At 47.3% G+C, this 14,622-nt stretch overlaps 1 protein-coding gene across 1 annotated transcript in view; it reads right to left on the reverse strand.

Annotated features, from left to right (window-relative positions):
- Nucleotides 1-5,618: 5,618 nt before the first annotated feature.
- Nucleotides 5,619-14,622, reverse strand: part of GPR156 (G protein-coupled receptor 156) — a gene marked incomplete at its 5' end in the record, with an annotated part of 70,002 nt that continues 60,998 nt past the window's right edge. The window contains 2 exons of the mRNA XM_081302225.1: nucleotides 5,619-7,114; nucleotides 11,309-11,467. Of these exons, the coding sequence (XP_081158351.1) occupies nucleotides 5,783-7,114; nucleotides 11,309-11,467 (1,491 nt within the window). The 3' untranslated portion in view covers nucleotides 5,619-5,782. The remainder of the gene's footprint in view (nucleotides 7,115-11,308; nucleotides 11,468-14,622) is intronic.

Here is a 14,622-nt window from a genome sequence, read left to right on the forward strand (position 1 = left end):
TCCAGAACCAGCCCAGCTGGCTTCTCCCAGGAAGAACTTGGTGTCCAAAGAGAACCTTAGCCTCAGCCCCTGCCCCACCAGGTAGAAGTTCATTCTCGGCTCTAAGAGCACACCTGCAGCACGTGTTCTGGAACCAGCACTGGGGAATCCCAAAAGAGCTTAGGAATCAAGTTAGATTTCAGTGCAAACACTGGCTCAGCCTCTAACCAATTGTGTTTCTTTCTTCTTTACCCAACCTCTCCCAATTAAAAGTTTCCTCATCTGTGAAACAAGAGACAATGACTCCTTTGTAGTGTGGTTATGAGCCTTAAATGAGACAAGTGTTAAGTGGCACACAGCAGGTATTCTATATTTGGATCTTTTTCTATTGCAAAATGCACAATGTTTCTACAAAGGAAGCTATTTGTGTCTCTTGGCTCTACCTTTAAAAAAAAATCAGATTTCCTCATTTTCCAACCACACTCCCTTTGGCCCTGCCCTGATATCTGAGTCCTACAGGTGGATGTGCTCCCCCACAGAAAGTGCACTTGACTGGGAAGAAGAGTTCAGGAGAAAAGTTCTGTTGCCTAAAAAGAGGGCTGAGCCAAATTGCCATCCTCACTTGGCTAGAGCTGTTCCCCCAGAAATAAGTTGAAGACAATGACAGGGAATTCAGGTGTAAAGCAAGAAAACATAAAGAAGATTTTGGAATATAAATTTGTGTTTTCCAAATACCTTTCTAAGACATTTTATCAGCTTTTTATTATTACTTTTTGTTTTAATTGTATTTAATATGTGTATAAAATTTAATATGTGTATATCAGCACATATTAACTGTACAAATTAGTGGATTTCATTGTGCTATTTCATATATGCAAATGATATGCTTTTATCCTATCTACACTACTACCCTTTCATGTGTCTCCTCTCCCCTCTCCCATCTGATTTTTATTAAACAAACACTTTAATAATGCTTGCTGTGTGTCAGGCACAGTTCAAGCTATTTTACACATTAACTCTTTCAGCCGTCATAGCAACCTTATAGGGTAGGTGTTATTTTTCCAGTTAACAGTTGGTGAAACTGGGTCATAAAAATGTTAAACAACTTAAAAACCATGTTTGACAACTTGCTGAGACCACACAGACATGTGGGGGACTTTGAGCCAGGCATTGCAGTGGGAATAGAAAATTATTGCCCAAAATTTAATAGAGAATGAAACCCATATAAAATTCCTGCTTGACCAAAAGAAAAAAAAGTTTCAGATATCACAGAGAATTTGAACTTTGGTGAGTTGGCAACTTGCTGTCCTTCATGTGAGTAGATGAGAGAGACAGTCATGTATGGCTTCCCATGTGGCCATTTGAGAGCTGCCTCAAGACTATTCTGGCTACTCTTCCTTTCTTCCTGGATTTATTTGTTTCAGCAAAAATCTACTGAGCATCAATCATGTATGAGGTACAGCAGTGGGTGTGGGGGACATCAGGATGATTACAACATGTTCCAGGCTCGGGGAGCTCACAGTCTAGTGGGGACTGAAATGAGATGCAGAAATGAGCCCATAGCCATATATGTACTAAAGAAGGGCCTCTGCAAGGGTATCTCTGCCTCTCTTTGCAGGAGTGAGCCTCATTCTTTCTCACCTCGCAAGTGAAACCAGCACATTTTTTATTTACAAGGAGAGGCCACTGCTGCGAACTGCCTACTGACCAAACCAAGTAGAATCCCTGTGTTCTTTGCCTGGCTTCCTCCATCCCCAAATCTCCCTCTTGTCTTGTTCCATTCTTTGGGATGGTCTCCCTTTCCTTCTTTTTTCTATCCTTTTGCTTTTCTCTTAAGAACTGACAGACCTCTTTCTAGGCCTCTCCCAAGCCCATGCATCTTGGGAAACCCTGACCCAGATTCGCCAAGCTTGCAACAGGTTATTTGCCTTGTGACACCAGCATTTCCTGTCCTCGGTGGCCTCAATAGTGAACTGAACACCCAAGGCATTCCTTTTCAAATGGAGTTTGGTTGGGGATACTAAGATCAGGAACATTTTAGAGAGGAAGATATCACAGTGGGTACCAGAGGTGAAGGAGAGCAAAGTCTGAAGAGAAGATGGTCAGCCTCCTGAACATCACTGGTGCAGCAGATCCCCCTTAAGGAAGCCCAAACACTGTTCCTGGGTAAGGTGTAGCAGCCAGAGGTAATGGGGAAACCGCTGAGGAAGGCAAGACTGAGGAAGGTGAAGATGTCCTCCAGCTAATACTGCTTGTTACCCAGGAACAAGCCTGTGAAAGTGGCATCTTTAGGAGAAGCCCTCCTGCTAGGAGATTTGGAGTACTACCACTTTCAGAAGCCAGCTGCTTCAGAGTCTGAATGTTTCATGCTCTGAACTCTTTGGAAGGCAGAGAACCTAGATAGCTCTGCTCCCTTTGATGCTCAGCTCTAGTCCCAGAACAGGGTCTTTTCCCTCCTTTGTTTCCTTGCTTTCCTTTGCTTCACCTGTTTGTCTACACAGAAATCCCCCCACTGAATATTTGCTGGGCTTATAGTTTGGACAAAGCTCTCTGATGGTTGCTCTAGAGGAGAGACAACATGAAGACGCATGAAGACAAGGCTTTCAGGAACTTGCAATTCATGGAGGAGACCCATCTAAATATAATGTAATAAATACAGACACCGAAGAACTTTCATGGAATGTGCATTGACTTTTCCTTTTACCACTTTCAAAATGATATATTTATTTAAAAACATGCTTCCTGCATCTGATTCTGTTTTTCTTCCTTTGTGAACTGTATTTAAAAGGGATAAGTTGATCCTTTAAGGAAAGAGGGCTTGGGACAGGCCAGGAGATTGGGAGAGACTTTGTTATGAACCCCAAGATTTTCAATCAGCAGAGAACATCTTCTGGGGTCAGAATGAGACCTGGCTCCATGGTACACTTAGGACCAACAGACAAGCCTGGATGACGGCAGCAGAGGCAATGTTTACATCCCCAGGATTCCTTCACATAATTTACTGCCCTTTCTTCAAGAGCATAACCAAGAGTGTGCCAAAAGTCATGGCACACTCATCCCTTTAAGAATTTCATCATGGATTAGCCGGTCTTGGGCAAAAGCTTTAGAAAGGGAGCTGGAAAGGAGAAGAGGTGGTGGTGGTATATTTTGGGGCAGGTAGGCATGGTGGTTGGTACACGGCTTTTGAACCAAATGACAAATAAGGAATATGTGGGGTGGACTCCCCGCCTTTTCAATCAGATCTAGCACAGCTTACAAAGTCATTCTAGATGAAATAGGTGATACAAGTCTGTATACAGTTGAATCCAAAATATGAACCCTTAAACATCCCTCTCATTTCACCAGGGGATCAGTCAATTTTATTAGGGGATACTCAGGAAAGACCAAAGAGAGACGTATGCTCCATTTAGGTCTTAAAGGAGAACTAATTCACAAGGTACACAAAGTGAGGAAAAAATTTCTAGATGGAAGAAAGATGGAGATGTAGAAAGGCTGTGACGGTGGGACTGAGGGTCTAGAAGCAGAGTAAGGGGCTAAAAAGATGGCCAGGCTGAGACCGCAGGTTCCACATTAACCCCCAATAGGCCTCGAGTGGCGGCATACTGGGAGGAGGGGAGCTGAAGGAGGTGAAGCCAGCCACAGGCCCCCCAGGAGTCTAGGGTCGCCAACATTTCCTCTATTGGGAGGGGTGGGGGGCACTTCTGGGAGAGGGAGCTACACAGGGATACCACACAGAACCTGTTACACTGGACGTTTGGCAGAAGTAGCACTCCGGAACCATGGGGACCTAGCAGCAATTCTGATGGCTTCTCCATTTCCTCTTCCTTGGGTGGCTGAGTCTTACTCAGGTCCCTCCTCCCTGGCCCAAGACTGCAATTTCAGAGGAGACTTGCCTTGGGAGTCATTCCTTTTTGTTTGTTTTTATTAAGGCACCACTTGACAGCACACAAACAACACACACAGAAACTACAAACCCACACACAGAATAAATTATGAAATCTGTATTTAAAAGTAGGCAATAAAAGAAGCTGTGCTACCAGGAGGGCCTACAGGAAGTCCAGCATCAGAGGGGTCATGAGGTATCTGCAGGCCACTAGAGTCTGATAAATCTGTGAGAAATTTAGTGCCCAACATTCCTTTCTGAGGCCCAAACTCCTTCATGAAAACCTGTGCACACCCACAGATGCCTGCGTGGGCGCGCGAGCAGGGGACAGCCTGTAAACATCAACCAGTTCAGCATCAAGCAAAGTGGACCCAGCTGTGTTCTCCCTGTGGCTTTGGTGGTGGATGAGCTCCTGGCACTTGTCCTTTACCAATTCTCTGAGTCCCTCAGAGGTGCAGGTGTGCCCTGCAGCAGGGAGGAAGTGGAGGCCTGCTTCCAGAGGGAGAGAGAGACCCAGTTTTGTTATCCTGGACTGTGGGGTGAGCCCATCTCAGCTTCTCACACCACCCTTGCTTGATTGTCTGACGAGCCTCACCTGCCACTCCCAGAAGACTGAGTAAAGGACGTGTCCCTAGGGAAATCCACCAACGTGGAGTCTCAGGAGCTGTGTGTCAGTTCTTCAACAGCGTGATACTGGGGAAATCATCTCATTTATCTAAGCCTCATAGTCCCCATTTGTAAAAATAAGAGTGTCTACTTCACGGGATGATCGTAGGAATTACTGAAATTTGAGTCAGACTCAAGTGAAATTTTCACAACCTGTTTTCTTTCTAGCCTTCTTGTCATCCATTTCTCTCTCTCTCCATCCCCATTTTGTTTCCAGGTTTATATATCTTTGATGGTCATGTAAACCCAATAAGACTAAAGTACCTCTCGACCAGCAGGGCCTCCCTATCCCAACAGAAATTGCATGTGCTTCCCAGCACGTCACTGCAGCACTGGGAGAGTCAGGGGGTGGGCTTCAGGATCAGAAGACACTCCTGGTCTCTGGTACTACTTTAGTCCAGGAAAGAGAACTGGGTCACCTGTGGGCACATGGAGACCGGACTGTCTTGGGGATGATGGTGGGTGAGATGCCATTGATGGTGGATGGAAAGGAAAAGGAACAGTGGGGCTAGGTGGGACCTCTGGGGTGCGTCTGATTAGAAGCTGGAATCCATGGGTGGTGATGTTTACAACCTTCAGTAGAAAGAAATCCACCCTCCAGGTTTGAAAGGACCAAAGATGTAGAAGATTCATCTGTTTTTTGTTTGTTTGTTTGTTGATACTGGGCATTGAACCCAGGGGTGCTCCATGATCAAGCCATATCCCTTTTTATTTTTATTTTGAGACAGGATCTTACTAAGTTGCTGAAGTCTTCACTAAGTTGCTCAGGCTGGGCCTGAACTCGCAATCCTCCTGCCTTAGCCTCCTAAATAGCTGGGATGCCTGGCATAGGAGATTTATTCTCCTGGAAGATGTGTTCATCAAAAGATCAGTTTGATGGGTCACAGTCTACAACTTAAATTTTGCAGAAATCTCTCCATTTTCCTGTCCATCCGGTCATCCACCTGGTGGTATATTAAGAATTTTGTAGAATGCAGGCTGACCTGGACAGAAAATTCCATGTGCTCATTTAGCTCTTTTTATTCAAGGAGTTGGTATCTTCTAGTCACTCAACTGGAGTCATTGACAGTCATGCTGTGAGGTAGTAGCAAGACAGGTAATATCTCTTTGTATGATCAAGAAGTTCTTAAGGTAACAGAGAGCACAGCTCAAACACAGAGCTGCTCAGGTCTGTTCCCCAAACCAGGATCTGGCTTTCCTCCTGTAGGCTCCAGCTGGTCTGACCTTTATATCCAGACCAACCCCTGCTGATGTTTATACCAGCGTGGGTTTCAAGTCATCTTTGAAGTTCACAATGGGCTTGGAGCGGGCCCACAGTTTTTCCCAGGAGACCAGCCCCCCAGCAGGTTCAGGATCAGTGTCTGATGTGCCACTGTCACTGGAGTCAGAAGAACTCTGGAAACAGATCTCACAGTAGGGTCGGTGACAGTGGCAGAAGAACTCATCTGAGCTGCTGGACTCAGTGTCAAGGTAGTTGCACTGAGAAGATAGGAAGGGACAGCCAGGGTAACCTGGGGGCCGAAGCCGCTGCTGCTCAGGCAGGTCTGGTGAGCGGGGAAGGCGTGGGGCAGTGGGACTCTGTGCCTGAGCAGAGGCAGAAGGCTGGTGAGGAAAGGCTGCTTGGCTCTCTTCAGCCCCCTGGGGCTCTGTCCGGTGTTTGCTGCCCTCCAGGGGCCCTGGCCTCCCTTGAGGATCTGGGAGTAGTAAAGGCTTCCTGGAAGAAAGCCTTAGTACCTTAGAATCAGCAGTTTGGAGGTACAGCCTGCGGTTGTCCCCACTCTGCACATTCAGCCCACTGTGTGCCCCATAAACAGTCCTGTCTGCCTGATGCCACACATAGGAGGGTACAGAGCCAGAAAAGTGTGAGCGGGTCCGCTGAGCTGCCCGCCTCCTCCTCACTATGTATGGGCTGAAGCCCAGCTCCCTGGAAAGGGGCATCTTTTGGGGACTGTGGGCAGCACTGCTTTTCCAGAGCTGCAGAGGACGAGATGGGGAGGCAGAGAGGGGAGCCTCAGGGCCCAGGTCCAGCTCTTGTAAGACTTCCTGAAGCTTTTCCCTGACTGCTGAACTGACCCCAGGTACTCTCTCTGGGGAAGCCTCTGAGCCCTGCCTTTGTCTCTGGAGACCAGAGGCCCCTCCACTTAGTATGACACTCTGGCTGGGGGCCTCAGGTCCCTGGTCTTCTCTTTCTAGATTTTGTCTTTGCTCAGCCTGTGGCTTCTGGCTACAACCCAAGTCTGGATGATCAGAAAAGTCTTTCAAGTCAGGCATTTTCTGGCCTGGGGAGGAGCTGGTGTCCCTTGCAGGTGTCCTGAGGCTCTGCATGTGTGGGGAGGGCGCTGAGGTGCACTGGGAGTCTTGGGTAGCTTTGCCCACATCATCCTGAGAGGCAGAGGGGCATTCTGAAGGTCCCTGAGCTGCCAGGTCATGAGCAGAGGCTGCAGCTGGGGCATCCTGGCCCTGGAAAGAGGTGGGTGGGACAGCCCACTCTGGGGTGTCATAGGTGCACTCAGCAGACATCAGCCGCACCAGCTTCTCTTTGGCATTGTTTACTTGTTCCTGCAGGCTTTCAATCACAGCATTTTTCTGTAAAATAAAAGCAAATCATCAACCAAAGATGATGCTACAGGTTCTACACTGCCTCCTACGATGGAAAAAGTGTGGCATCCGAAGACCTTGGTTTAAATCCCAGTTTTTCCAATGTACTGGTTCCAAGAAAGTGCCTCCACCAGGAGAAATGAATCAAAGCGAGCAAAGTGCCTAGCACAATAACTGACAGAAGGTGTTCAATCAAGGCTGCTGTGATTTATTGTTGCTATGATCTTCATCTCCCCTTCCATCCCCCAGGCTATGGCACTGTGAGGAGAGAGGAGCCCCATCTGTCTGTTGCTGGCTGCTGCAGCATCTTCTCACTCTTTCCCAGAACCAAGAGGCTCAGCTTACTCTGCAGGACACTGGTCTCAAGGGGTTTGGGATGGTCTCACTCTGGATTTCTCACAATTTTGTCAACCACAGATGAATCTGAAACACATCTCCTAGGGAGGTACAAATAGGGAAATAAGTAGTTTGCCTCTTGCTAAGCAGCTTGGAAAATGGGAAGAACAGGGAGAAGAGAGGAGATTCCTGAGCCAAATCTGACTGGATCCAGGAGGAGCTAATGGGAAGAATCTCGGGTTTGTGTCACGACCACCTTCCCAGGCTGGACCTCTGGGGGTGAGAGGCGAAAGCTACCATGTGGCAAGGTCAACCATCAATATCTCCTAAAGGAATATGTGCATCACAATTATTGCAGAAGCTTTAAACAAATAAATAAACAAACAAAAAAATGATTATTGGGCCTAAGTCTCTGGTACTCGATTCAGTAACTATAGAATGGAGGGCAGAAGATGAATGAAATTGGGGAAAGGAAGTTCTGCAACTGAGCTGCCTGCCCATTGCGTGAATGGTAGTGGATAAACAGGCTTTGCCCAGGAGTGCTGGCAGGTGACAGCTGCAGAGGTGTACCCATTCTGTCTGTAAATTTGTGGGGCAGGAAGGAGGAGGAGGATCAGCAGTGGGTGTACCGGGTGTGACTGCACTCTGGACATCTGCCTGTGGGGCAACAGGGGATTGTCTTTCCATGTTTGGAAAATTCTGATGCTCCAAGGCAGAGAAGTAGGGATGAGATCCTAATGAATGGTCTTAGGGCAGATGATACAGGGTCAAGGGTTTGGGGAAGGCAGTAACGGAAGTGCTGTGTTCTAGGAAGGGCTTGTCTGAAGGCCCAAATACTGCCTCTTTGTTGCTGTCTCTTTAGAGGCTAAAGCTGAGCATTTGGACATCCATTTATTCAAGTTCTAGAAATAAAGGGTATTCCCTTTTTTTAGGATAACTAACAAGTTTCTCATGGACCCAGCCTGTGGTCATTTCTTGAATTTACATGAAAGAGTTGCTTAGAAATGATCTTTTCAGGGTAGTAACTGAAATAAAATAGACAAATAACCTGGTAGCAACCCCCCAGGCAGACCCATTGCAACCCCCTGTGCATAAACAGGAAAGAGGTTTTTTTTTTTTTTTTGACAGATTTTGTACTCCCAGTTTCATTCTGGTTTAGTCTACTTCGTTACCATCAGGAGAGAAGCCAGGCCCAGTGAGTGACTCGTGAATCAGGCAGAAGGGACTTCAGCTGAGCACCTGCCTGACAGTTCTCTCTCCCTCCCGGCAGCTGGGAAGGTCTGGGCGTAGCTGGGTGAGTGTGGATGACTCAAGGCTCAGCAGGAGCAGAGCAAATGAGTAACAGGAGAACGTTCAGGCTCTTCCTGATGTCTGGGATGTGCCAGATTTCCCTGAGGATCTCCTGGGAGGCTGGGGTGGCTGCACAGGAGACCCCAACCCTCTCCCTCCTCCACCAACCCCTCCTCCTAAAGCTCACCCTGTACATTGTCCTGCTGTCACCTGCCAGCACTCCTGGGCTTCAGGAGGCCTTGACTGCCTCACGGAGTCAGGAAATAGTCATCGGTTGATGACCATCACTCCAGCGGGTGAAAGCTGAGCACTACCTTTTTGTGCCTTATGCGAAAACTTCTCCGAGTGTAGGAAAATAGTCTAAACCTTGAGTCGGGAAGAATACTCTCCTCCCAGTTAAGCAAACATCTGAAGCTGGCTGGCGACAGATTTAGAAACATCAGGGTAAACAGTATATTTCCCTTCTTCCAGAAAAGGAAATGGGACTCTTTTTTCCACCATGGCTGCATTCTAATTAGAGGCTATCATGACGACAAAATCTGACCTCCAGTGACAGCTGTTTTTAAATGAGTGTATTAATTATTACTTTTGGTGCACTGAGGGAGCAAAAGGCCAACAGGTGTTTTCTCATAGGGTGAAGGTCATAAGGAGCAACAGAATCAACCTTTCATATCTCTGGGTCTAGGAAGAAAAAGGTTAGGCAGGTATCCTCTGTGGCAGAGTATGGAGGGGAGGCTCCTCAGCCTCTGGGAAGATTCTCTCTGCTGCCTTCACACAGGCTGGGTGGTCAGTGACAGATGTTAACCCTAACAGCCAGGGGATCCCTGGCCATCGGAACAAGAGGATGCAGGAAGGAGAAGATGGACTGCCTAGATCATGGGAAAGAACGAGAAAGGCACGAGGGCTGGACAGAAAGCTGTGTAAGGAGAAAACTGCTGGAGTCAGGGCTTGTGCCCACGTTGTGCTTCCAGAGGTATTTGTACTTATTCATCATGCACTGCTAGCTTCCGGGAGGCCCATGTGAGACCCTCTCTCTCTCTCACTTGCCATGGGCCCAAGGCAGACTGCTGGTGCTCAGGCCTGTTCTTGGAAAGACATAGCAGGTGCTGGGGAGGCCAGCTTTTTACTGCCTATGCATCTGCATCCATTCCAGCCCTTCCTCCACGGACTCAAGGCAACCTTTTGGAAGAGCAGATTCAGTTACTGTGTGGGAAATGGCAGCACGGCAGAGGTACAAAAAGCACGTCACAAATTACCATAAGGCTAAAGAGTCAGTCCACGCGGCCATCCCAGCATTAGCTGATCATAAATGAAAACTATCCAGATTGTTCTAGCCAAGTTTCTGGCCTTCTGTTTAGCTGGAGGGGAAAAAAATGCTTCTTTGAAGAATTCACAGAGCATCAAAGGCAATGTCACTCCCTTTCCAGGTGGGGGAAGTCTAGTTTTGAAATAATGTCCTGAGTGTTTAATAAATAGTAAGTAAATGTACTGTGATGGACAGAAAAGGCCCAGGGCTAAGGGTATGATGTGGGAGACCAGAGGGGCAGGCTCTGTGGGTGCCTGGGCAGGTTCAGCCCTCCTTCTCTGGGGCTTCTTAGGTCTCCAACATACCATCCTCTCACCAGGACTGTTAATAACAAAGGGCAGTCCTATTACAAAAAGTACAGTTTGCCAAATAGCACCTATCCAGGTATAATCTATACAGAAAAAGACATGGATTGTAATTTAGCTAGTGTCAAAATACTGACTAATTCCCCTGGGCCCCATGCCTTCTTCCTGAGGAATGTAGTCCTCAAGCTTTTCCACGTGCTTGCCTCAAGCCCACACTGTGTTTGTCTGGGAGAGGGGCCAACTCTGGCTCAAGAATAGAAGAAAGAAGGGCTGGGGCTGTCCAACCCCCCTTGGTGCTGTAGTGATATTCAGAGGCCCTTGTTTCAGTGCCCTTTCATATCTGTAGACAGGTCGGGTTTTCTAGGGTCACGGGATGATTGAGTTCTCCCATTAGTACCTGGCAGGGACAGTGAGGGCCCTGTGGGATCTTGGCTATGAGGGTAATAGTCTATATAAAGAAAGAATGTATCACACTGATGCTGAGGTCCACTATAACTTGGGGCCTTTACAATGCTGTTCCCTCTCTGTGGAATGCTTTTCCTGTACTCTTTGCCTGGTCAGTTTGTACTTCTGTTTACTTTCAGTGATAGGTCTCTTTGTCCCCACCACCCATTATTCTGACTTACTACCCCAATTTTTCCTTCATAATTCTTACCACAATTCATGACTACACGTTCATTTAATCAATATCCATTTCCTCTACTAGACTGTAAGCTCCATGAGGGTAGGAACTGTGTTTTGTTCTTCAGAGCTTAGTACAATGCCCGACACTAAAAATGACTAAATATACACCTGTTCATTGCCTGTACAAAGTCACTGGGACAATGTAGAGGTTTTGCTTGCTGTTTGGGAAAGTGGGGGAATGTTGGCCATGAAAGCCCATGGGGCCCACCAGTGCATGACTGGAGTTCTTTACAGGAATCTGCCAGGCAGGATGCAGCTTACTTCTGTGAGGAGCCTCTCCATGGAGCTCTTCTCTCCTCTCAGGTGGCAGGTCTGTTCGTCACCAAATTGGGTATGCAAGCTTTTGCTGGGAGTACTGAAATATTTGGCCATGTGTCTGATTGTTTGGTTTTCCCCTTCAAATGCCTTCCATTGCTTCAGCTGTTAGAAAAAAAAAGAACACATGTTATTTATTTAATTACACACCCAGAGACACATTCCCTCACTTCTCAGAAACACCAAGGAATGACACTGTCACCGATACACATAGGCACAGACCATTCTCTCCTCAAAATGTCCTTTGCTCTGGAGGGCTTGTAGACAGGAGTGATAGAAAGTATAATGTTAAACCTATAATAACAGTTTAAAAATGCCCAAGGAAGAAGATGACAAGGAATGAATAACTTTAGCTCTTCTACTGATTGCCAAACTGATCAAAGAGAACCAGAGTTGATGTGTATACTCCTAGAACCATATTTTAAAGCCAGAGTTTAGGAGGTTAAGCTTTCTAAACAGTGTATGTTTCAAATGAAACTGTTTCTAGTTGTGTGTAGCTGCTGTTCATCAGTTTTTATTTGCTGAGTAATAATGTGCTTCCTGATGTTGGGAACCCAGTTCTTGTGAGTGGTCTTCTAATCCTAATAAATGAGCAAGGCTCCAATAGATAGGAACCCACAGAAGTCAACAAAAATGATGGACATTAGGTCTGACACATGGCCATATCTTTCCCTTGACAGATGAGGAAAGATTCCAGTAGGAGTGTGACTTGTCTAAGCTCACACAGGAAGTCAGTGGCAGACCCACAGCTGTAACCAGGTCAATAAGCCACACTGCCTATCCCTCCACAAGTGATGAAGAGAAGACTGTTAGCTGTGAGGTCCTAGGGGAAATTCTTTGGCAAGACTGACCTTGAGGAACAATCTGTAGAAGCATGGGCTGGTTCCCTTTAATAGGGATGGAGCTGGTGCACATTCACAAATAGGGGTTTGCTCTGGAGCTTCTGGGACATGTGCCTACCTGTGAAAGCCCATAATGTGGATTGATGGGGCACAGTAGTGGAGGCTTTTCTCTTTCCTTAAGGAATCCCCAAAACTAAGTGTCCTAGTGATGGACATTGAGGACTCTGGCATATTATTTTGAGGAATGCTGTTGAAGTGTCTATGGATAGCCTCAAAAGGAGACCTTGGATTTCCTCGGTCACTCAACAAACATTTACTAAACTCTTGAATGTGGAGCATAACCTAAATTCCATAAATCTCAGATAGGATCCTGGATTTCACTCCTAATTTCAGTACCACCTCCTCACCCAAGTCCTCTTGGTCCTGTGTTGACTCAGCACATGTCTTCATGGTATCAGGAGTTTGTGTGGCCTGGGAAAGGCCAGGAACCTCCCTCTCGGAGCCCTTCCCAAAGGGCCAAGTGAGGGGTTCACTGCTGCACTAAGAAGCTACAGGAGCCCATGTCCCTCTTTGGTCCTATGTGGATGGAGCAGACCTCCTAAAGTCATTCTCTAAACAATGCCCTGGCAGTGCCACAGGCTGTCTGTTCCTCTCAGCATCCCCCTTTCCTTGGTAGTACAGCTCTTCCCTTTGCCCCCAGTACTCTGAGCCTGAGCCCTTTCTGCAGGGCTGCCAAAATAGGTAAATATGGGCATCAGGGCACTTCTGGGCTTTGGGTTGGTGTCTCCCTAAGTGGGATGGGTGCAGCCAAGCTTAATTCCTCACTTGTGAAGGTCCTGGCAATTAAAACTTGACCCTTCAGGGTTTCTGGATTATAGCTGTAAATAATTCTCAGGTTGTAAAGCGCTTCCTTCAGGACAGGCCCATTCTTGTTTTCTCAGCCTCTAGGCTATGTGGGTGTGGGAGCTGAGTAATGGCCCCTCAAAAGATGCTCATTTGTCTCTGAATCCATGGAACCTGTGCATATGTTGCCTTACATGGCAAAATGAACTTTGTAAATGTGATTAAGGATTTGGGGATAGGGAGATTATCCTGGATTATCCAGGTTGGTTCAATGTAATCACAGGAGTCCTTTTAAGAGGGAGGCAGAGGGATTAGAGTTGGAGAAAGAGATGGAAACAGGGAGATGGGGTGGGCAGAGAGAGAGATCAGAAGATGCCACACTGCTGGCTCAGGAAGTAGAAGAAGGGACTTGAGCCAAAGAATGTGTGTGGCCCTCAGAAGCTGGAAAAGACAAGGAAACAGATCATCCCTAAGAGTCTCCAGAAGGAGTCAGACCTACTGACACCTTGATTTTAGTTAAATAAGATCCACTTCAGATTTCTGACCTCCAGAACTGTACGATAATACATTTGTGTTGTTCTAAGCTGCTAAGCCTGTGGTAATTTGTTGCAGCCTTAACAGGAAACTACTATGGGGGCGGGGTGTGTGTTAAATGTGTAGTCTCCAGCAGGTTACTGCGCAGCTTTCAGAAGCTCACCAAATACACCTCTCTCACTTCCTGCCACTCTCCTATTGTTACCATTTGTGGGGCAAAACCAGCGAAGACTTAGGGTATTCCAAACATACATACATTACATCCTCTGACTCACACCTCGGATCAGTGTTATCCCATCTGAAAGGTCACCTACTGTCCCTCCCCCATCTGCTCAGAGAACTCTTACTGTTCCTTCAAGACTGACTGCAAACACCTCATTTGTTGAGATGTCATCACTGAGTTCTCCTTCCCCAGCTCTGTGTAAAGCTTTCCTCAAGATTTTAATTCCTTTCGTGTTTGCTCCCCATTACCTTGGAGGTGGGGCCATGCATTTCACGCAGGTTTCCAGCAGCTAAGAAATGGGTTGGACGGATACAAGAATAAGAGAAAGAAGCTTCCCTTTAAGAAGCTCTCCAGTCTAACAGGGGTGCTGGGACACAGACATAACCATAAGGCAGAGTAGAAAGTCCTAAATATGCTCACGGAGGAGCAGGTGAAACGCTTTGGGGGTTAGAGGAGAACACAGTGTCCCGTCTCTGACCGACTGCCTCACACAGGAAATGGAGGGTGGGGGATGGTTCATGTTCGGGTCACAAAAGCAAAGGTTGGCTGATTGCTGGTGATGACCTCAGTGCTTGGCACAAACACTTAGGCATTTCCTGAGTGCCCTTGTAGAAGGCTGCTGGGTCCCCTCGCCTCCTTGTCATCCATTTCACCGGCTCTCTAGCGCCGCCTAGAGGCCACTGGGGGCATCTGTGCCTTCGCTTTCACAAGCCCCACCCATCCCAGCGGAGCCTGGAGGCTGTCAGCCAGGAGGACACACCACACTGCGACCCGACCGCCGCCCCGCCCTCGGTAGAGCTCCCCTCGCACACTTTTCC

Source organism: Spermophilus citellus, assembly GCF_964194105.1.
Source record: "Spermophilus citellus genome assembly, chromosome: 7".
In the NCBI taxonomy this organism is placed as follows: Eukaryota; Metazoa; Chordata; class Mammalia; order Rodentia; family Sciuridae; genus Spermophilus; species Spermophilus citellus.